At 54.1% G+C, this 23,024-nt stretch overlaps 1 protein-coding gene and 1 long non-coding RNA gene across 10 annotated transcripts in view; one reads left to right on the forward strand and one right to left on the reverse strand.

Annotated features, from left to right (window-relative positions):
- The window catches only part of LOC140689772 (uncharacterized), a 96,170-nt gene that overhangs the window by 21,461 nt on the left and 51,685 nt on the right, over positions 1–23,024 (forward strand). The gene's annotated exons all lie outside the window — the stretch shown is intronic.
- Positions 955–21,035, reverse strand: TBC1D21 (TBC1 domain family member 21). 9 transcript variants are annotated; one of them, XR_012064867.1, is made up of 14 exons: positions 19,961–20,160; positions 14,066–14,173; positions 13,843–13,946; positions 12,852–12,946; positions 12,234–12,344; positions 12,024–12,124; positions 11,048–11,144; positions 10,607–10,707; positions 9,521–9,637; positions 8,769–8,852; positions 8,307–8,400; positions 7,375–7,432; positions 3,871–3,966; positions 955–1,367 (listed from the first exon to the last, which is right to left on the reverse strand). XR_012064867.1 is itself a non-coding variant. In XM_072951046.1 (11 exons), the coding sequence occupies exons 1-11, from the start codon at positions 20,964–20,966 to the stop codon at positions 8,368–8,370; spliced, it is 957 nt and encodes a 318-aa protein (XP_072807147.1). In that variant the 5' UTR covers positions 20,967–21,035; the 3' UTR covers positions 8,240–8,367. The 9 variants fall into 9 exon arrangements, 2 of the variants coding, with proteins under 2 accessions (XP_072807147.1, XP_072807146.1); XR_012064868.1 differs by lacking the exons at positions 955–1,367; positions 3,871–3,966 and adding exons at positions 6,377–6,476; positions 6,667–6,760; XR_012064865.1 differs by lacking the exon at positions 7,375–7,432.

Here is a 23,024-nt window from a genome sequence, read left to right on the forward strand (position 1 = left end):
ACCGTGGCAGGTGCTGAACTGGCCCGCTGCTGCCCCGCTGCCGGAGGGCGTGGCTGGTGCAGCTGCTCCCTGGTGCGTCCGCTGCCTCTGCTGGTGGGAACGGCAGCGTCCTGGGCGTCTGAGCGCACAGTGTGTGCGGATGCACAGTGTATCTGAGCGCACGGTGTGTGCGGGTGAAGACTCTGGGCCTGGGGAGGAGGCTGACAGGCAGATCCTCTCCAGGCGGCCCTCATTACCATTCTGAGAGGTGGCTCATCCAGATTCCCTTCTCCTTGGGTCACCCTGCGTGAAGGAGGCCATCATCTGGGCCGTTAGGGTGGTTATCGCCACTCACAGCAAATCACGCTGCACCACAGTGTGTGTGGGGAGTGGGGTGGTGGGGTGGTGGGGAAGGGATTCCCAGCCAAGAAAGGGGGTGTGGAGGGGGCTTGGTGCTCACTGCACCTGCCCACGGGGCTCTGGGGCTGTCAAGAGATGTTTCCAAGCTAATTGCTGGTTGCCAGCAAATCTGCAGCCAGAGTGAGAGCCACGAACAACAGCAGAGTCCCCCCTCTTCTCCCCTACCAGCCTTGCAAAGCAACTCTGGCCCAGGGGGCTTGGCTCCCCTGCCACCCCTCCACCCCAGCCAGAACACAGGGGTTGGAGAGGGACTGTGGGCAGGCCAGGTGCCTCCTCCCAGGGGCGGAGTCCTAGCTCACGGAAGAGGCACGCCCTCTGCAGGGCTAACATGCAGGTGCAGGTTCCACAGTAAGGAGGAAGTGGCTTATTCTGGAGGCTGTACCTTGGGGCTGTGGGAAGCCACTGTCCTGGAGAGGCCCTGTCTCCTGTGGCTACTGCTTCTTGGGTTAAAGAATAAACGATAATGGCGCACCTGACTCTGTCAGCGTCTGCCCAACAGCTGCCAGTTCTGTGAGTTAACATTTGCTGGGCTAAACACACTTATAGTCATCCGTGTTATAGTCTGTAAGGTAGGTCATTTTTATTCCTTATAGGTGAGAAAACAGAGGCTCAGGGAGGTTACGTATATTGTCCAGGGGCCACACAGCTGTTCCCTGGAGTCTGACTGCAGGGCCCCTGGACCAAACCAGGTCACTCTGCAGCCTGCTTGGGGTGTGGCCTCCCAGGAGGGCGACAGAGCAGACAGCTCTGGTGACCTTCCCTGTAGGGACTGAGGTGAGGTGAGGGTGATGGAGAAGTGGAGGGGATCTGGGCCCTGCTGTAGGAGTGATATCAGGCCATTTTTGAGGTCCCCTGACAAGATGTCTGTCAATCTCCCGAGCCCGGCTACATGTGCTGTGTCCGACGTCACCCCTGCTTCCCCAGCTCTCAGTAAGGCAGCTTCACTCCGCTGATCAGCCACCGGGCCTCTGTGGAAGGAGAGAACACTTGTTTTTCACGCTTCCTCCCATTTCACAGAGAAGGAAATTGAGGCCCAGTGGGGGCTGTGAGTTCCCCAACCACAGGTCACCCCAATGGCCACTTGCAGACCTCAGGCCCACCACCCTCACTGACGGGGACTGGGTGATGTAGCGGAGTCTTTGCCAAGGAAAGAGAAGTCAGGACTTGTCTCTGAGCTTTGTCTAGGTCTGTGGTTGGGGACCTTGCCCCCCCATCTCCGCAGACCTCGTGTCTCTTCCTCAGATTCCTTCTCTCCTTCCTCCTGCCTTTGTCCTGACAGGTTCTCTAACACCCTCGCCTGCTGAGCTAAGAGTTTTGAGATCCTGTCTTCACAGCTCTCCCTCATCACCTTCGCCTTTTCTGTCACTCCTCCGTTGTCCTCATCTTCTACTGGTCAAGACAGTGACCTGACCTTCGCCACGCCCGCCCCTCCTCCACTGCCGCAGTGACTTTCGCCCCCACCATCATCTTCACTGTCACCAGCATCACCTGCATCACTGTCCTCCTCCTCCTCTGCCCGCACCTCCTTGCTGCCATCCTTCCCACCGCGACCATCATCAGCGTCACCTCTGTCATCTCCATTTCAGCCACATCACCACACCCTGTATCACCTTTGCTCACTGTCACCACCACCACCACCACCACCATTACTTCCATCATATGCACCGCCCCCAGCACCATGGCTGCCATCTCCTCCAGACCCCTCTTCACCTGTCATCACCTCTGGTGCCAGGATCACTTCACCCTCCCCTCCACCTCTGTCACCTTCTCAGCTACTTCCATCCCTACCACTTCCATTATTGTCTCTCCCATCACCTCCGCCACCTCCACCACCCGTCACCACCACTCTCCCCTGAGAGATCAGGGCCTGGCTCTGAACCTGGGACGTGGGCAAGGAGCCTGTCGGAGGAGAACATTCTCCTGCCTGACAGACGCCCCCTCCCAGATTCCTCAGAGAAGACCATCGGCAAGCCAGGTTCAGAACGATCCCTCCCCTTGGCCCTTCCTCAGGGTGCTTCTGACAGGGGGCAGCTCAGCCTCCCTGTCAGCCATGCCTCTACCCGAAGAGACAGCTGCTGTCTGGTTGAGGGATGGAGGCCGTTACTCCGGGGCTGCCCTTGTTTGCATAATGACTGCATACATTTGCATTTCATTTGCTCCCAGCTTCTGAGACACTGTGGGTGTTTAGGTGCCGTTTGCATATCACTGCAGGTGAGGGTCAGGCCTTTGAGACTTGGGCACTTATTAATTCCCTAAAGAGATTCTTTTATGTGCCAGTTCAGAAGAGAACTTGGAATGCCGAATTCTAGAGTCATTCCGCTGAAGGGCTTGGAGGTAAGGAGGTGGGGAGGTCCAGGTAAGAGCCAGTGGGAAGAGGGCAGCCAGAGGCTTAGGTGTGGTCCAGGGTGGAGCCGATGGTGCGTGGCTGGCTGCAGAGACAAGCTCTGGACCTCACGGTCAGTTCAGGACTGTGCCCTGCACGGCCACGCCTGTCTTCTTCCGGCTGTCGTCTCTTTGCTGTGTGACCTTGGGCAAGTCCCCCCTATCCCCTGTGGAGGGAGGTGGTAAATGACTGAGCCCCCTCCATCCAGTGTCTGCTATGAGCGCAGGGGTTCACCTCCTGACTGCACACTGGAATCACCTGAGGAGCATTTTAAAAATACCAGCGCCCTGGCCCTACCCCCAGAGATTCCGATTTCATCGAGGGGCCCTGGGTATGACTTATTAAAAGCTCTCTGGGAATTCAATGTGCAGCCAAGAATCAAAGCTGCTGCTTGTGGCTCTGCCCTCCCACCCTCCCCTCAGCCTCCCGCGGCCTCCTACGAGCCAGCTCCCTCATTTCCAGGGGCTGCTACTCTTCCCCCCACAGTAGGCTCACCTGGTCCCGGGGGCTGGCAGACAGTTTGGAAGCTAGTGCTTTTGCTGGCGCCTCAGAAATAACCCCACTCCCCCGCCAGGCCACGTGGCTGATGGCCCCCGTCTCAGGGTAGCTCTTGGCACTGACTGGAAATGCCCTCCCATCGCGTCTTGGTCTCCGTCTAGGTCTTGCTGAATCTTATCTCCCTGCCTGGGGCTGGCCTGGAGAGGGGTCTGCAGGGGCCGGGATGGGGAGGGGGGCTGCTCCTCGTCCAGACTCGCACGTCCGGCTCATTCCAGCCTCCCAGGCTTTGCTGCCATTTCCATGCCTGGCAGAGAGGCCTGGCAGCCCCTCCTGGCTCCTGACTCTCCGCCCTGCACGCTGATTTCCTTGCAGCCTCAGAGCCCCAGCCCAGCCCCCATCCTAGAGAAGGAATGTCCAGGGCAGCCTGAATGCTGTCTCAAAACAAGCTGTAGTAAAAATGGCTGTAATTTGGCCTTCCTGAGTCTTCCTGGGGTCATAACAGGCGTATTGTGCATGGGGCAGGCCAAGGAGGTGGGACAGAGCCTCTGCGTGTGCCCCCAAGGAGTCCAGCCCTGGAACATTCAGCCCACCTGAGGGTCCTCAGTGGCCAGGGGAAGAGGTGGCCTGTGAGATGGGGGTCTTCCCGGCAGAGGACCGGACAGGAGACTGGTGGCACCTTGCAGGAGCTGTGGGCAGGCAGAGAGGTGAACCCGGGGAGCTGTCCCAGGACCAGTACCCGTGTGGTGGCAACAGCGGGAGCTCTGGGGTTCACCGTCAGCGTTCAGATTCCGACTTTGCCATCACTGGCAGAGTGTCCTGTGCCTCAGGTTCCTCACCAGTAGAAAGAGGGTGATGATGGCACGTCTTCTGAGTTTGAGGATTGTGGGGGGAGGAAGCCTATAAGAGGCTTAGCACCGGGCTTGGGACAGTGTCATTTCTCAGCAAGCGCAGCTACAGTTACTGAGGATGGGGGCCACTGTGCCCTCCTTCCTGACCTCCGGGAGCTTCGGCCCAGTCCTCACTGTCACGCTCGCATCCCCAAGGGGTCAGTGGGAGGGTGGGGTCAGGGGAAACCTGCTGCCTGGCCCTTTTGGGGTTGGGGCTGCAGCTCCACATTCTGGGGCCCGAGGCGTCTCATCGGGGTTGGTGGTGACGGCTGCAGGAGCGCCCAAGCTGGGGCAGCCCGTCCCGCACCAGGAGGTGGTTCAGGCCCCGGTGCTAATGAGCTCCGGACCCGCAGACCCTGGCCTGAGTCCACGCAGAGAGAAAAGGGTCAGAGGGCATGCTCAAGCCACATTCCCTCCCCAGCGGTGACAGGACTGAGCCAGTGGTCTGTGCAGGGGCAGAAGTGGCAGGACTTGGTGATGACTGAGGGGTGTGTGTGGGGTGAGGGGGGTGGCAAGGGCAGTAGGGGAGGAGGAGTAGACAGTTCCTTTGGTCTGAATGGAGCTGAATATCCTTTTTCTGGAAGGTAGACGAGACATCTGCAGTATAGTTACACCTCAGTCAGGTTGAACAACGAAACCACCAGGGATGCTCCGAGGCTGCAGCGTGGGTGGATGGAGCGTGTGCGCACATGCGCACACGTGTGTGTGGAGGCTGGAATGGGGGAGTGGCCTGGGAAACACATCCATGAGAAGCAGCAGCCTTGAGGATCAGTGCACAAGGACCACTTGTCACTTTGCCATGTTCAGCCAACACCGGTGGTCTGTCGATGGTCCCTAAGACGACCTTAGTTAGTTGAGAAAGAAACCTTTCATTCCCTATCTCACTATCTCCCCCGATTTTCTAGAACTTCTTTTGTAATTCCTTCACTTCCGTCTCAACCCCCTTCTTCCTCCCTTGTCCTCTGAGAGGCCAGTGCTCCCGCCTCAAGTGTGGTCACATCAATGGGGTTGAGCCCTGGGCAGTGGAGGCCCCTCCCACTCAGCCGCACCCACTGTGTCCATCCCCCTGGAGCAGTGGACAAAGGTCTGGGGCTCCAGCCCAGGACTGGGCTCTACTGGCCAGCTGGAAGGCGGGTGCCAACCCCACCTCCTTTATCCCTGAGTCAGAAACATAGACTCTGGGGCCCAGAGAACATGGGTCTTCGTACACGCCGCCTCCGCAAGGCTGTAGGTGGATGGACAGCCGCTTTCCTGTCTCCGGGAACAAAGGGTGGGCCAGGGGTCATTCAAGGTGGCAAGAGAAGGAGAAACGAATGACCTCCAGGAAAGAGGTTTAGAACAGGAGTGAAAGGAGGAGAGTGGGGTGAGGTCATAGAAGGGATATGGCCAATCCAGGCTTTCATATCAGCCTTAGGACCAAGTTTTGGAAAGCCTGGATAGGGCCTAGGTGCCTCCATTTACTTCCTGTCTATGCTCAGGACGACTATGACTCGTTTAAAAACACTACATTTAGGTCTTGCCCATGGGAACTGTGTACACACCAGTCTTCTGAGAACGAGTTTATCACTGTTTTCATCTCCAGCATGGCTGCTATCACCACCACCACCACCATCAGTATCCGTACAGAGATGGCCCGTGTGGACAGTTTCTCTTGACTAAATGGAAGTCAGCACTACCGTCACCACCATCACTGACACCTTCACCTCCACCGCTGCTGGAATCAGTATCACACCCGTGCCAGTAGTGCCACCACCGCCATCACCACCACACCCACCCCCACCGTCATCAGTGACATCTCACCGCTGGCACCAGCAACATCCCCAACAAAACTTGCATTGCCGCCTCTGCCCCCAACAGTGCCTCATCACTGACATCAGCAGTGCCCCCACCGCACCATCACTGACACCACTACCGCTGTCCTCACTGACGTCACTCCCACGCCATTCACCATCATTACCCACATCACAGCCATCGTCACCGCATCTCCGCCAATGTCACTGGCATCAGCACCACCGACACTAATTGCTGTTTCCTCTCCTAGAACCCGTTCCTTCCCTTTACAGCACAGAAGGGATTTGCAGGTTTACATTCGTTATGGTTCCCACTCGGCGGTGAGGGTCGTGGAAGCGAGGCTTGTGTCCCTCTTTCCCCACTGCGGAGTTCTCAGTGCCTGGACAGTGGGCAGCTCACAGTAAGGACTCAATAAATGTCTGTTGAATTAATAAGTTATTCAGGCCAGCGCAGTCTCTACACTGAAGGGAACTTCATCTCTAGGATTTGAATGCTTCCCAGGAATGTCCACACAGGACCTTACCAGAGAGAAAAATAACGCCGGGTGACGTAAGTGATGAGCTAGGCGAGGAGGAGCCTGTGTGGCCCCACGGTACGCGTGGCAGCGTGGCGGGAAGGTGCTGGTCCCAGCCCACCAGCTGGGAGCACAGCCGGTGGGCGTAGGGACGTCCAGCTCTTCCGAGACTTTCTTTTCCGCCCCTGTATCACCTGGAATTTATTTGATCCTGGATCCATTTGGTGTCAAGACTTAATCCAGTTCATCTCTCAGACCAACAGAGGTTTTCAAGTAGGCCGCAGGTTCCTTGGAGGAAATGATGACCTTCAAGGAGGGGCCTGAGGGGGACCACAGACAGGAGGGCTCTGGGCTTCCCCCTCCAAACTTCAGCTGTTGGGTTCCTGGTGCAGAGTTTGTAACAATAAGGCTCTGGTGATTTTAAAATCAGGTTTGAGAACCACTGTCCTAGAAGGCAAGTGCTTGAGTCTTTTAGTTTTGGAATAGATGTTTGGCATTGTGTGTGTGACCCAACCAAACATCATAAGCCAGCTAAGGCCACCAGGCCAGAGGAAGCGCTAGGAAATGCTCATCCGCTGTTCCTACGGACTGAGGCCCAGTTAGCACAGCAACACGTCTTTCACTCTGCTTCCTCGGTGAAATGAAAACACTTTTGTTCTCAGAGAACTGCGTTCTATGCAGGAACCCTCATTTAAATGAACGGTCTTGGGAACAGAAACGTGAGGAAGAACGCAGTTATGTGAATTCCCCCTCGTGCCTTCCTTCCCAGCAAACGCTGGCTCCTTTGCCCCTCAGGAAGGACCTCGGTGGGGGGCACGGGGCCCCACCCTTCGGTGTAACCCCCTCCAGCAGAGCACAGCAGCCGAGAGACTCAGAGCCAGGCCTGGACGGGAGGTTCTTACCTGAGCAAAAGGAGGTCAGACACTAACTGGGGACACAGTGCCTTTCCCGTGCTGGTCCCTGAGCATGACAGGGTGGGAGCAGGAGGAGAGAGAGGAGGATGGTGGTGCCTCCCTGCAGAGGGCCGGATCTGCAGCAAAACCGACAGATTCCTCCCGCTCTTCCATCAGCCCCCTCAGAAAAAGTGTAGCTGCTGGCCAGGGCTCTGTGTGTGTGTGTGTGTGCATGCACTTGTCAAGCAGCTATAGGGGCACCTGGCCAGCCTCTCTGTAGGTTCAGCCCCTCTGGCCAATCCCCATGTCTGTCCTCAGGGCACCTCTCAGGGCGTGAGCAGGCTGGGCAGGGGACGTCGGGCTGGGGCACAGTCTAAGGGAGCGGGTGGCTAGCGCCTCTGCTCCAGCGAGAGACTGGAGTCAGGGAAAAGATGGCATTCGCGGGAGAGATTAAGGCTGAAAAAGGGAGTTTGGCTTGAGGTGGCATTCCAGGCTGAGAATGAAGGCGCAGCTGTGAGGGGGCTTTGGAACCAGGAGGGGAGCCGCCGGCTCGCCGGGGGCTTGGGCTGTGTGCCCCCCGGGCTGCCGGGAGGCTCTGGAGAAACCACCTCCCCTGTGGCCGGTGTGCCGGGAGTGAGGGGAGCCGTGGGGGACAGGCCCAGGGAGTGCGCACGCCCGTTAGAGCGTTCACGTTCATGTCTGCAAAGTCCGTTACCCCCCTGACCGCCTGCTTCCCGGCGTGGAAGCCCCGCAGCCCCCTCCCGGCGCGCCCGCTCTCCGGCCCTCGCAGCCTCTCTTCCCGTCAGACAGTCCTGCGCCTGCCCTCACGCGCCCCCCGGGAACACACTGCCCACCGCCGACCGTGACTCCAGCAGGCTGTTTCCGCTGCAGCTGTATTACCTATGCCCTCACCCCAACGCCCCATCGGACTTGATCCTGACCTCACGGCGAAGCAGCACCTTCCTGCTGTCCGGTGAGGGCGTCTGTCCGCTGTGAGTGTCCTCAGAGAAGGAAATCCTTCAACGGCTGAGGAACCTGGGGGAGAGGAGGGTTCCGGCAGGTAGAGGAGGTCAGACATTGGTCTGTCACTCGTCTTCAGTTCATTCAGCCTTGAAGTTCTCCTGAGCCCCTGGGTGCCCAGCCCCGGGCCGGATCCGCCGGGATGGACACAGGGAATGAGGGACAGGGCCGTGTTCTCGGAAGCACAGTCTGCCTGGGGAGGCAGGGGGGCACGTGCGAACGGTGGGAAGACCATGTAGAACAACCCCCACGGGTTGGTGGTAGAGAATGTGGCACAAACTACGTCTCTGAAGTTGAGTACACCTGCATGGGCTGGGCTTGGGAGATCGGGGAAGACTTCTTGGAGGAGGAGGAGGAGAAGGAAGACAACTGGGGTAACTTACATCCTTTTGGATGAGCTCAGCATAAACTATGCAGGCAGCAGAGATCAGCTCGTCGGCGTCAAGGTCGATGAGGCTGTTGCAGGCCTGTGTTGGGGAAGGTGGGTCAGAAGCAGGTCTCCCTGGGCACAGTCTGGCACAGGCGGCGACCAGCCGCTTCAGGGGAACAAGGCCACTGCTCTTGGCGGTCTCTGGGGCCTCCTGATCTCTCCCCAGCCAGCCTGGCACAGTGCCTGAAACTTTACCATTGGAATTTTAAATTTTGGAAATGTGGTAAATGTGGTTTTCACACCGAGCTCTAGGGAGTCCTGAGGTTCCATGGAGTGTTTCATGGGCTTCTAGGGGACTTGCTTTATGATTGGAGTACCACATAAAATTTTTTTGAACAAAGACTTCAGTTGTTTTTTCAGAAATGTTGATAAACTCTAGGTCTTTTGTAACAGGAGGACCCTAAGGCCAAAGGGTTAACTGTCAGTCCGTCAAGTGTGACAGTTAAGAACCATTCAGGGCCTCAGTTTCCCCATATGCTTAACAGGGGTACCGATGAGGTGGTTATCAGCCCTCGGGGTCAGGCTTGTCATGAGGCTTAAACAAGCTGGTCTGTCAGAGCGCCTGGCACAGTGATCGGGGATGTCAGCTTTCATCACTATGCCTGTCCAGGGGCAGAGGGGGCACTGGAGCCCAGGGCTCTTCCTCAGGAATGGCGTGGGGGTGAGGAGCTGGTGGGGCGGGGCTGGACCCGAGGGTGCTCTCACCAGGAGGATGTCGTCGCCTGTCATGCTCTCCTGCAGCACCTGCTCCCTCACCATCTGCAGCATGCTGTAGGCCACCAGCACCTGGAAGTTCCTGCAGGGCTTCCCTGTCAGCAGTACCTGGAGGCAGCGGGGGAGCCTCAGCCGGGGACCGGGCCTGAGGCTGCAGACGCCCTAGGGGTGGGGAGGCTCCCACCACGCCCACGCCCCGTCAGCCTCAGCCCGAGGGGCCTGCTGCTGCTGCTGTGCTTGGCCCTGAAGTTGTTCATTCAACCTCTGGGGTTCTGGGCATTGTGCTTTCTGTCCGGGGACTCAGAGAAAAAGGCTTCAGGGAATTCGCGGGATAGAGGGAGGGAGGAGGGAGAGAGAACATGAGAGGGAAGCAGGGAAGAAGGGAGCAAGGCAGGGAGCGAGGAGAGAGAGAGAGAGAGAGAAGGGCAAGAGTGACTGGGTAGCTCGCTGTAGCGTTTGAGTGGAGCTTTGGCAAAGCAATGGTTGATGGGAAGTCAGCAATCCAGGGGTGTCACCAAAGGCCTGGGGGTGCGCATGGACTTGAGCACATGGAGACCAGCAGGCTAGGAGGGAAGGGTGAGGTGGGGAGGGTTGACTTGTGGGGCACTGAATGCCAGGCTGAGTGGTGGGTCGGGACCTCCAGGCAGTGGCGGCCACTGGGCAGGGCAGCGAGGGGAGGTTCATCTGCTGTGGCTGGGGACAAGGACTGCGGTGTGACCTGTCTTTGGGGGCCCCACCTTCTCCAGGAGTGAGGGCTCGGAAGCAGCAGCACTGGGGGGAGGGGAAGACAGAGGAAGAGGTGGCCGGGGGAGTGAGAGCAGCAGGAGGCCCTCGCACAGGCAGAGGGCAGGGAGGCTGCGTGTGGACCCCTCCTGCCTGCCCCGCCCTGAGAAGGTGCAGCGGTGGGAGCGGACGAACAGGTGGACCAGCTGCTGCCCGAGGTCTTCCGACAGGGCAGAAGCAGGGTCCCCCCTGAACTCCACCCAAAGCCAGCAATAAAGGGAGGCAAAGGAGAGGGCTCCCCTGCCACCTGCCCAAGGGGTGGGGCCTGCCCTCTGCCCCACGGGCGCACCTCACCTCCCAGAGCCTCCAGATGTCGTCGAAGGACTTGAAGGCACGTTGAAAGCAGAGACAGAACCAGGGGAAGAGGGACTGCACGGCCCCGGCACCCTTCCCTTCTGCGGGCAGAGGGGCGGGACACCAGTCAGGGGCCACGGTCGGGGGTGGAGGGGGCACGAGGTAAAGCAAAAGCCCTCCCGAGAGGCCGCACCGCAAAGCCGGTAAACGCGCTTGGGAAGTTTCTAAAAACCTGGCTGTCACTTTTCCACCTGCCCCTGCAGACTGTTTAGGGTGGATTTTTCAACTGTCCAGGCTCAACCCCATCAAGATGAACCCTCCTCCGGGGGCCTGCTCCCTCCCACATGATGGGCCGTGCTGCCCCGCCATGCCCGCCCTGGTTGTGGGCGGTGGCCAGCAGCAGACGGGGGGGGGGGGGGGGGGGGGGGGGGGGGCGCTCACTTAAGTGCTCGGCGAACACGGGGTCCAGGAAGCTGATCAGGTTGTTGAGCATGTCGAGGTTCTTGCCCACCCCGATGTTGATGACACAGCTGTGCTCCTGGGGAAGACGGAGGGGCGCCCTTGGAGAAGAGCCATCAGCTCCCCAGCTCTGGAGGCCTGGTGTGTGTCTGGCTCCAGGCTGGGCCCATGTCTCTGTATGAGTCTGGGTGTTAGCGGATGTCTGTCTGCAAACACGCACACATCATGTCTGTGTGCGACGTGCGTGTGGGTGTGGGTGTGTAGGGGGGATGCGGAGATGTCTCAGGTGTGGCTCAGTGCAGTGAGCCCAGTTATTCTTCCAGACACATACCATGGGCCTGAACCAGTAGGGACAAGGAAAGAGCAGAATGCATGTCGCTGCAGGGACAGAGAGAGGGATGGGGCTGGGTTCTGGGCAGCCTCTCACAGATCACAAGGAAAGCCTTTCCAGGAAGAGAGTTCCAGGGAACAGCACCTTCAGAAGCCCTCAACCTCACAGGGTGGGAATACGAGTCCCTGGTGGGCCTGGATGCGGGTCACGTGAAGGTAGCAGTGAGAGACAAGACTGAAGATGGAGGCCTTGAATGTCTGTCTGAGGTTATTGGATTTTATTCTGGAGGCCGTGGGGAGCCATGGAGGACTTGCGGGAGTAGAGCCATGCTTTGGGAGCGGAATGCCAGGAGAGGGTGCCCACACTGGGCCTTGCCAGACCTCTCAAGGTGTGACAAGAGCTGGACCCAGGGTATCATTATCCCCCTTCTTAGCTCCGACACTCATCACCTCCCACCCAGGACATGCCCCACTGGGGTTGGCATTGCCTTTCTCTAGGAAAGGCTCCTCTGGGACTCAGAGGGTTGTTTCAGGGCTGGAGGAAACAGCTGGGGCTGCCAGTGCCTGCTTAGCCTCAAGGGGTTGTTTGAGGAATGACGGGGTTCCCTCAGCCACGCCCAGCGCTCACCGTTTTCTGTAGGAAGAACTGGAAAAGCCAGAAGGTCTCATGGTCACGTTCTACCATCAGCTGGAAAAGCATCACCATCTCATGGAAGCCCTGCTGGTACTCTGGGGTGGAAGGAGGCCAGTGAGGAGGGGCTGGGAGGGAGAGGAGGAGCCTGGGCTTGGGGCGGGGCCGGTCCCAGGAGGGGACCGAGAAGACTGGGCAGTGGCGCACCTGCCTGGGTGTTGCAGACGTAACTCAGGAGGAGGATCTTCTCCAGCCTCTTCTTATCGATAAGGACGTTGCCCAGGGGGTCTTTGTCATAGAGTTTCTGGACGTCATGTGCTAGGTTGGGGGCAAAGGATGGGGAGGGGGTGGCACCAGATCACCTCCAGCAGAAGGTTCAAGGCTGAGTTTATTCCCCTCAACCCAAGAGGGTAGGACCCAGGACATCCTGGGAAGGGGGCTGTGAAAACATCAGCCCACCGGGCTGTACCCTCCCCACCACCTAAGCTGCCTGGGTGCTTTCCTGCCTCCAAATCTTCAACCAGGCTGTATCCTCTGGCCCACCCCTGTTCGATTCAAATCCAACCTAGCTCAAGGCCAGTGGGGAAGAGATGTAGACAAACCAGCAGGAGCGGTCTACACCCAGGGGTACACAGTGCTGGGCATCTAGGGACACCCGGTAGAGATGGGCAGGTGGACTAACCAAGGTTAGCCGACAAAATTCCCGACACATGTCAGGGCAGCTCCCAGGAACACGGGACCCACCCCACAGATGTGACCGAGGGTGGGCAGGGACTTCCAACCCTGCCCTCTGCCCAGCCCGCCCCTCCCCCGCACTGGGCTCACTGATGTTATTCCGAGTCCCTGTGAAGTTCCGGTGCAGGTTTTCCAGAAGGGGCTGGATCTTCTCGTACATCTGGCATAAGGCCTCGTAGTTCTTCCTGTGAGACCACAACTGAGGCTGAACGAGGCAGCCTCCCCCTCCACGCGAGTCGGGAGTCCCCCTTGCCTAGGCAAGTGCCCGCTACGTGTGACGCCTCCCGGCACCTCTGTCCCCACCTCCAACTGTCCTCTGATGTGCACCCTGGAGTGCAGCGTACAGACAGTTTAACCTCCTGGCTCGGCAGTCTGACCACTGCGCCTGAATCCTGGATCCACAACTTAAGAACTGGGTGTCTGCCACCAGGGTCAGGGCTTGGGGACGTCACCTTCCTCTCTAAGCCTCAGTTCCTCTCCTGTAGAACGGGGATGACACTGGCACCAAACTCATAAGTGGAGGGATTGGATGAGGCAGTGTTTTGTGCACATCGTTAGAACGAGCTGAGATGGTGTCATAGGCTGAGTGGTGACCCCACAAATATGTCCACACCCCACCTCCTGGAACCTGTGAATGTGACCTTATTTGGAGAAAGGGTCTTTGCAGATGTAATGGAGTTAAGGATCTTGAGATGAGATCATTCTGGATTACCCAGGAGGGCCCTAGATCCCCTGCTGCCCCGGATTACTCTCTGGCTGGCCCGTGTGTGAATCTTCTCCGCCTCGGGAAGGCTGCACAGGCCCTAGGGGTGGACGGCTGGGCTGGGCTGGGGGGCAGTGCAAGGAGCTGTTTGCGAGGAGCTGCTGGGACCAAGCCCACGCGGGCAGTGTGTGGACTGGTAAATGGGGCTGGGCCCGTCTAGGGGGGTGGGCTGGGTGAGGGGGCGGATGCCCGCCGGGTGCCAGCCCTGAGTCAGAGTGAGAAGTCAGTGTGCAGGACAGCCTGAACCTGCCAGGCTGGTGTGCGCCCGCCCTCCTGCACTGCCACCCACTCTCCCTGACAGGGTCTGGAACGTTCTACCTCCTTGTGCTGTCCACCGTGAGCCGCTCATCCTGGGAACTCTGCCACGAGTAGTAGCCGGTGAGGAACTTCCAGGCTTCTGTCCTCACCACGGGGTGCAGACCCTGGGGTGGGGGAGGGAGGTGAGAGGACAAGGGCCCCCCAGATGCCTGCCCAAAGGGCCCCTCCCCCATGCCATGCCCCCTGGGTCCAGGGTAAGGCCAAAGGTAGCTTGGGGCCTTACCCTTTCCAGGATGTTAACACAAATGAAGTCTCGTGACTTGGCCAAGTGACCGTTCTCATCAAAGAAGCCATCCCATTCCGTCTTGTCAATGGGTGGTTTTCTCTTCACCTGGCAAGGACAGTCACCTCAGCCCTCCGCTAGGAACCTTTGGCTTTTCTTTAAGTGTGATTTTTTAAATGATATACTCTGGATTTTGCAACGTGAATCAAAGTTCACAGCCCCTGACGCACTTCTGGAAATTTATCCTGAGGAAATTACTGAAAGTATATAGAAAAATGTTGTATGCGTGTTGATTTTCATCGCACACTGCTTACCAAAATGAAAAATGCTAGTGCTCTCTGAATTTTGTGCAGTAAGGGAATAGCTAAGTAAACTGTGGTTTATATGCTCAATGGAATATTGTAGGCATTTAAGTGGATGCTTACAAGGAATGAATAATAATCTGGGGAAATACAAATGTTAACTGGAAAAAGCAGGAAGCAAAATTGTGTGTTCAGTGTCTAGTCCCTCTGCACTGTGCTCTGAGCACGTCCGTCGTGTGCTGTGGAGCCTGCTCCTTGTGTTCTTTCGTAGTGATGAACCACTAGAGAAATTCTGTTAGAAAAAAGATTGAAAAAAAAAAAACCCACCTGAAAACAAAACAGTGATTCTCTTTGATGATAGGATTGTAATTTTTCCCTTTTTCTTGTATTTGCAAACTTTTCTATAATAATATATGCTGCTTTGATAATGGAAAAATGTAAAGTAAGCACTAACTAAACACATTCATGAGCTCCATGCTACCTTTCCCAGCAGAGTAAACCAGTGCCTCACAAGGGCTGGTTCACACAACATAAGGGGTGCGTGTGTGTTGGGGGAAGGTGAGTGCATTGCATGCAAAGTAATTAAAAATGCTCATAAAACAATAATTAGGAGTTGAATTCCTGTTGGAGTGGGAGCGGACTTCTAGAGGAATCTTGCACTGGAGAAAATACCGTGAAGCGCCAACTGCAGATGTGAAAGTGCTGATGGGCAGGGCTTGGCAGGTGACTGGACAAGTCTGATGTGTGTACTCCCAACTTCCCACTAGTGTAGACCTGAATGTGCACGTGTGTGACTCAAATTTAAATCTGCATACACGTCACCTGAGGATCTTCTTACACTGTGGATTCTGACTGAGGTCTGGGGTGGGGCCTGAGATGATGCATTTTTAACAAGGTCCCAGGGGATGGCTGATGCTGGCTCACTGCCCACATGTGTAGAAAGGTGTTAGAAGTAAAACAGCACTGGAAATTAAAAATTAGAGCCCACAGGCCCACATTTGGGATAATTTCCACTTACTCCATGTTCTGTAGGGACAGATTGAGCAATTTACCTTAATTACTCATACATGCTCCATCTTCTGAACCAAAATAGGTTACACGGGCCCAAGAAGGCACAAAAAATCTTGATGTTGGCCTTACCTTAGGAAGCAGGGTCTACCCCAACACTGCCACACCCCAGCTGCCCAGACACTGTCGTTAGAGCTGATCAGAACCCGGCTTCCGCCCCCCGACAGCCGTCACGTTCTCCCCACCTGCACTCAGTCAGAGGCTGCCACGCTCAGCAGGAAGTGGAGGGCAACAGGCAGGGCTGGGCCTTGTCCCGGGATCCTTACTCAGAAGGGAGATTGCATGGACTTTAGAAATGTATTTCCTTATGAATTTTAGTCAGTTGGTCAATTTCTACAATAAAGACACTTTGATTTTGTTGGGGATCTGATTAAACCTACAGATCAACTTGTGGGGAATTGATAACACTATTGAGTGTTCTGACCCCTGGACACAGAATATTTCTCCATTTATTTAGGTCTTTTAAAATTTCTCCCAGCAGCATTTTGTGGTGGTTTTTGATGTGTTTGTCATCTATTTTGTCAGATTTACCCCTAAGTATTTCATTTTTTGGATGCTATTGTACAAGGTGTTATTTTTAAACTGTTAACTTCTGACTGTTCATTGCTAGTGTGTACAGATGCAGTGGATTTTTAGGTATTGATCTTGTATCCCACAACCTTGCTAACCTCACTTATTAGTCCCAGGAGCCTTTTTTTCAGTAGATCCATGGGATTTGAATGTATAGGCCAAGGATCAGCAAACTATAACCCATGGACCAAATTTGGTTTCCAACCTGTTTTCTAAAATAAAGTTTTATTGGCACACAGCCATGCCCGTTCACTCACGTGTTGTCTGTGGCGGCTTTCATGCTTCAGTGGCAGAGTTAAGCACTCGCAACAGAGATGTCCGGCCCACAGAGACAAAATTACTTACTGTCTTGGCCTTTACAAAAAAAGTTTGCCAACCCTGAGATAGATGATCATGATTTGTGAATAAAGGCAGTTTCACTTCTTCTTTTCCAGGCTGGATGCCTTTTATTTCTTTTTCATGTTTTATGCACTGCCTCGAGCTTCAAGGGCAATGTTGAATAAAAGTGGTGAGAGCAGACATCTTTGCTTTGTTCCTAATCTTAGAGGAAAAGCATGCGGGTTTTCAGGATTCGGCAGGGTGTTAACTGTAGGCTTTTTGTAGATGCACTTTATCAGGTTGAGGAAGTTCCCTTCTATTCCTAGTTTGCTGAGGGTTTTTATCAGAAATGGATGTTGGAGTTTTTCAAATGATGTTCTGCATCTATTAAAATGATCATACGGTTTTTCCTTTTTTAGTTGGTTAATGTGGTAAATTATATTGAATTATTCTGAATGTTAAATCATTCCTTGGATAAACCCCACTGGTGATATATTATCCTTTTTATATATCATTGGATATTATTTGCTAAAATTTTATTTAAGATTTTTGCATCAATATTCATGAGAGATACTGGTCTATAATTTTGGTAATGTCTTTGATTTTGGTATCAGGGTAATGCTGGCTTTATAGAATAAGCAGAGATGTATTTTTGCTTTTTAATTTTTAAGAATAGTCTGTGTAGAATTGGTATTATTTCTTTTTTCAGAATTTGGTATAACTCACCACTGAAGCCATCTAGGCCTGGAGTGTTTTTTGTGGGAATATTTTTAACTACAAATTCAATTTTTTATTAGATTGAAGGAGGGTGTCAGAAGAAATTGTTTTATTTTTGACTTTTAAATGAGAGATTTAAAGGAACAGGACATTTTACTTCTATTCACTTTGAAAGATAAAAAAACAGGAAAGAACAAGGAATCAACAAAAGCATAAAGCATAAAAATGATAGAAACTCAAAGAAATCGATTATCAATGCATTAAATTCCCTTATTAGTTGTAAACACTTAAAAAGCACTCGATGGTACTCGAAGCACCTTATATTTACGGACTTGTTTGATCTGCACAGCCACCTGTGAGGTGGGTGGAGTTGTTCCGCTGTTTTACCTGTTAGGCAACCAGAGCCCTAGAGGGTTCATCAGTGTATCTGAAGTCACGCAGTAAATATCAGAGCTGAGATCTGAACCAGGCTGTTTGGTGCAAGAGCCAGGGTGATCAACCCTAGTGCCAGGCCACTAGGGAGTGTGAAAGACAAGGATGTTCGGCTTGAGTAAAAGATACACACAATACACACCCAACCTCAGCTGTTAACACGAGGTACACCTTAACGAGAAATGCCATAGGAAGACGAAAAAATAAATGACGAACAAAGATAGGAAAAAAGGGTCAAATACAATGAAAGGAGGCAGAGTCATCAAAGTAATTTGCACAGAAGACCATAATAAAAGACACGGCGTCAACACAATAAGGCAGAGATAATTAGGAACATCACAAAAGGCATCTGCCGAGTGCTCAGAGAATTTGCATTACTGAACCTCCACCTGCAACAGCTGGCCGTCTGCCTACTTCGCCATGGCTGAATTTGTTTATAGAAAGCCCTGACTTCTCCTTCCAGCAAACTCCTTTTCTCTTTGCCCACCACCTCCCTGTCTCTCACCAAACCCAAGCAAACTACAGGCCACCCACAAGAATATCTAAGACATTTGTTAGCAAGCCACGGACAAGCACCAAAACCCTGGCCACCTGCCGAGGGCTGACGGGAAGTCCCCTCGCTCTCTCCACCACTGCGACCACATCACCTGTCTACGCCAGACATCACAGAATCTGTGTCTGGGGTCCTTCAAAGTAATGGAGATCGTCAACTCAGTGGCCTCTCAAATCCATCTCCATTCTCTTGTATTCCTCCATTCCTTGCTCCACCAACCATTAACGCCCTGCCCACAGGCTGGGTGCAATGCCCTGTAATCCAGGAGGAGCCCTGGTGGTCTGGGTACTCTTCAGCCTTGCAGGAGCTCCTGTCCTCGTGTCCTGGGGAGGGCACAGCTAGCTAGAGCAGGTGCAGACCTCTCCCCTGACCTGTGTGGTTCGCTTAAGCGGGTTCAAGCTCTCCACCAGCAAACCTGGGGGAACCTTGTTCACCCTTCCCCCTGGAGAAGGGGCCAGAGGTGGGGGCCGTAAGTGGTTCGGTCGCTCTAACAGCTTCCTGCTGCTCGAGGCCTTGGCTAGAGGCATACGTCTCCCCACCCTTCTTCCCTCTCTGCATCGTTGGCTTTAAGGATTTTCTCCAGTATTTTTAGTAAAATAGGGAAGCCACTGGAGGATAAGGAAAACTTTCCACGAGGATTTTGATGCCATATTGCTCTGAATACTCATAGCAACAGAGCCCCCAAGAAAGCCTCAGTTCACCTGGGGGACAAGACATACTCCCAACAGTAACCATGTCAGTGGTTCTTACCAAGGGGAGAGGGGGTGGCCACGGTGGGCAGGCAGATTAAGGAGGCGGGGTGGGGGACGTGTGCAACTTGGAAGTTATTCAGGTGATTTTTACCAACCCAGGTGCGGGGTGTGTGTCCTCATATAGCATAGTTATCTTTAAACATGGCTTAAACCCATGGTTCTCTGTTACCTGCATGTGAGAATCAGCTGGAGGGTTGGTTAAACCACAGGTGGATGGGCCCCACCCCGGAGATTCTGGTTCAGAAGATCTGGGGCTCGAGAATCCGCATTTGTTACAAGTCCCCCGTTGACGCAGATGCTGCAGGTTCAGGCTGCACACTTGGGGAACCCCTGATTTAGCAGACGGACTCCGCAGCCCGGGTTTAAACACCGGCGCTGCCACGTGCCAGCTGCGGGGCTGCAGCCAGGTTGCTCAGTCCCTGTGCCTGAATCTTCTCATTTATGCTATGAAGACAGCAGCATCGTCTACCTCCCAGAGCTAGGATGAGGCTGACTATAAATAAAGCGTTCAGAACTGTCATTGTACATCGTAAATGCTATGTGACAGTTTGTTGTTTTATTATTGTCCTTCTCTGAGTTCAGAGAAATGAAGAGAGGTATAAAGAAAATTCAAATGAAGGCCTGGTGATAATCTGTAGTAAAGCAATAACATTTTAAAAAAGGCACGCCCTTTTGCATTTCTGCTTTTTTATGTATCACTCTCTAAATCACCATGATTAATGAGACTCGAGATTGGTTAAGGTCATTATAATTAGTTACTATGATTTTGAAAAATATACTGTGTGGAAAATTCTATGACAGAGGCTGAATTCAAATGAATTGTGTGTCTTATTAATGGGACGTGGAACCAGTACTAACAGAAGCATTACTGCCACCTGGTGGCAGTATACCAAAATTGTTGGTAAAAGCACAGCATCTTTAGGACTGAACTTGAAAACCCAGGACTCATTAAATTTAGAATGTCACATACAGCAAAAAATTAACTTAGAGAGAAGGGTGAAAAGGGACCTTGTTTTTCAGCCCTTTCGTTGGTGATGATGGTGAGACCAAGGTTTAACCTACCCTGTTCCACCTTCTAGGCCAGCCCAGGGGTCTAGTCCTCTCCACCCAACAGGGGAAAACGGCCTCAATGCAAACCAGAGTTTGGGGAGAGAGGGACTTGGGGCCCATGAAGCGCACCCACCAGGATGAAGGAGGCCGACTGCCTGGCGGAAAGGCTGTTTTCAGGAGAGAGGGTGGTCATGGCCCCCGCTGGCTGTCTTCAAAGCAGCCTCCGACCAGAGCCCTGAATGATGCTTTAGTTAAGCAGGGGAAGGTGATCTTCCCTTGGGGGGATGAGTTGCATTCCCAGGAGGAACTGGGCCTCTTCTGACCTCTCATGCTGGAACAGAGCCAGCCAGTGTGTGTCACAAAGCCCCCTGGAATCCGCATCACAGTGACCTGGGAACATGGGAGCACTCAGCTTTAGAGCTGAGACACACCCGAGAACCAAGGGGGACTAAACCTACCAGTCAGCCCGAAGAATCATAGTACTTAGAGGATGTGCAGTGGGGGTGGGGATCGGAGGACATGGAGACCAGTGCACTGGGCTGGTCAAGGAGGGCTCCCTGGGAGAGGTGGCCCTGAAGCCTTTCTCCCTATCTTTGGCTCTCCCTCCTCTGGGCTCACTTCAGTTGTTATCCTGCCAGACTAGTACCCAGACCTGGAGAACATCGAGAGCAGGAGCTTCAGATTCCTCGGGTGCCACTTCTGGAGACAGAATCAGAATGTCTGGGCTGGGGACCTGGGGAACTGTATTTTGAAAACCCTCCTTGGTGACTCAGATTAGGTATTTGGATGGTAGTTTCAAGGGGTACAGATCATTTTCATTTATCTTTGTAACCAGAGCACATAAGACAGCACCCAAGTGACCGAATGAATACTTTAACTGGAGAGTAAGTGAGGCTGTCTTAGACCTCATCCTTCTTTCCTCTCTGTACTTATGACAGGGCCTTCTATGCATGCCCCACCTGCCCGCCCGCCCTGAGCTCCTTAGGCCGGGGTCAGTGTCTGCCTTGTGCTTTCCCCGCTCAGTGCTGGCCCCCGCTCCTGGCCCTCGGTAGGTGCTCAGTGTCTGCTGAATGAATCTGAGGAGCTGGCTCCTCTCAGCCCCAGCACCACGGGTTCTCCACCTTAAGCATCACCTGCATTTCTCCTCAGGTCCCGGCCATTAAAGCCATCTGGCTCTGAAGCATCCTTAGTCATTAGGAGACGATAGTAATTAGACCAACCAAATTGGAATTAGGAGCTTGGAGCTGGAATCTGGACTCTGACCTCAAATGTGGATGTTCTCCCATTCCGAGCCATGGATCCCCCAGCCATGAAATCAGAATACAGTCAACCTCTGGCTTGCACATCCTTGTTAACATAACGAATCACAGTCCATACGGAAGTCTTCAGTGGACACAATTCACAGTCTCATTTACTGTTACTGTTCTGCTAGTTTGCAGCACTGTGGGAGGCCTTTTAAATCAAAACGCTTTATTCTCTTTATTCCATCCCAACCTAGGAAAGCGTGACAGCCTCTTCCCCTTGATCTGCTGCCTCTAGGTCTTTGTGGAGCAGGAGGTGGGGCGGCTTTGAAGGGGGGAGGGGTGGAATAGGGGTGGGCAGCCTGCTACTGCAGGGTACCTTCCTTCCGAGTCTAACAAAGCAGATGTCCGGAGCGGGAGGCATGGGGAGGGCATTACTCACCATTTGGGGTTATCTGTGCCTCTGTTCCTCCATATTAATGACATCAACAACTGCGAATTAACTATAATTTTTCCCTAAGAAGCTGAGGATCAGGCAGGGAGCTGGGAAATCTGAGTGCTAGATCCCACGTGGCTTCTAAAATGCACGTGATGGACATAGATCATCTACTGAACTTCTTTCACCTCTGGCTCCCTATCTGCACATTGTGGGTGATAATCCTTCCCCAAATTAGCCCGTGTGGTTTGGCCATATTACAAAAGCCTCATAGCAGCCACATGGAGGCTTAATACTCAAATGGGATAGCAGGACCCTGTGCTGAAGCAAGAAGGGTTTCTGATCCCTTTTTCTCATTTTTCTGATTCTTATAAAGGGTTTGCATGTGTCAGTCTCATTTTCTCCAGAGTGGAATGTCCTTACCTTGTCCATGTACTTGCCTAAGTGCCCAAGTTCTTTAGATTCTCCCGATTTCTTTTACACATTTCATCCTCCCTAATGGGAGCCATTTTCTGCTTTAAATTTCTATACGTGGGGATTCTTCAGGTCACAAGAATCCCAGGTTTTAAAACACTCTTCTTGGCATTGGAGTGTGGGCAAGGGTTGGAGAGATCTAGAATTTGCATCAAAGAAGTCCCAGCCCGTCTTTTCTCTGAGGCTCTGGCTGTCCCTTGGCCGCGGGGCTGCGGTGGGCAGGCAGGAGGGCAGGTTTGGAAGCCGGAGTTGCCGTGGGGTCTCCCCACCAGAGCCTATTGATCTAAGCCTTGCAACTCACTGCATGTTTATTTGCAGTTTGTAGCGCTGATCTGCGGTGCAGTTCTTCTGAGTTTCTTAAATGGAAGAAGTAGGCAAGGGAACCCCAGTGATACTGGAAACATGCCTCATCTCCTGTACGGAAATGGTGAGAGGTGAGACGTGCCTGGGAAAGACTCTCTCATCTCAGACTTACCGTGTCCGTGCGGTGAGAAGGCTCGTGGGCCTTGGTGCCAGAAAAACGCAGGTTCAAATACTGACCCTGCCACCCACCAGCCACGCGAGCTCGGTGTGCCTGGTGGGAAAGGCCACGTCGTGCACGCCGTCTTTCCACCCCGTCTCAGCCGTGTAGGGTGGGCCCTGGGCCTTGCCAGGAGATAGGGCGCCCTCACCGTCCGTGCTGGATGTGTCGCCTCGCCTCACGTGGGGACGTCTTCCCCCGTCCCAGGTTCAGCGTATGCTCTGTTGTTCTGCTTGAGCATGTGCGTCAGAGGGCGCCTGGCCAGTCCCACTGCCGTGTCTCTGCTCCGTGGGGAGGGAACAGGGTCTTTGTCCGGCCAAGGGGGACTGGTACCTAGTGCTGAAGCTGATCCTGCTCTGTCTCTTCTCCGTGTGAGTAAAGCGCTGTTTCCTCCAGTACCCGTGTGAGTCGTGCCTTTCTTGGTGACCCCCACACCTGTGAACCGCAGAGTGGGTTGACATCCTGGGATGGTGGAAGGCATCGCTGTAGTGTTTGCTCTCCTCCACACAGTGAGATTCTTCCCCTG

This window comes from Vicugna pacos, chromosome 27 (assembly GCF_048564905.1).
Source record: "Vicugna pacos chromosome 27, VicPac4, whole genome shotgun sequence".
NCBI classification, from domain to species: domain Eukaryota; kingdom Metazoa; phylum Chordata; class Mammalia; order Artiodactyla; family Camelidae; genus Vicugna; species Vicugna pacos.

Coding starts and splice junctions, on each gene's coding strand:
- TBC1D21 (XM_072951045.1), bottom strand. CDS start 20,020: ATGACCACCCTCTCTCCTGAAAACAGCCTTTCCGCCAGGCAGTCGGCC. Junction 13,947..14,065: donor GTGTTAACATCCTGGAAAGG/GTAAGGCCCCAA, acceptor CCCCCACCCCAG/GGTCTGCACCCCGTGGTGAG. Junction 8,853..9,520: donor CAGGCGACGACATCCTCCTG/GTGAGAGCACCC, acceptor TCCCCAACACAG/GCCTGCAACAGCCTCATCGA.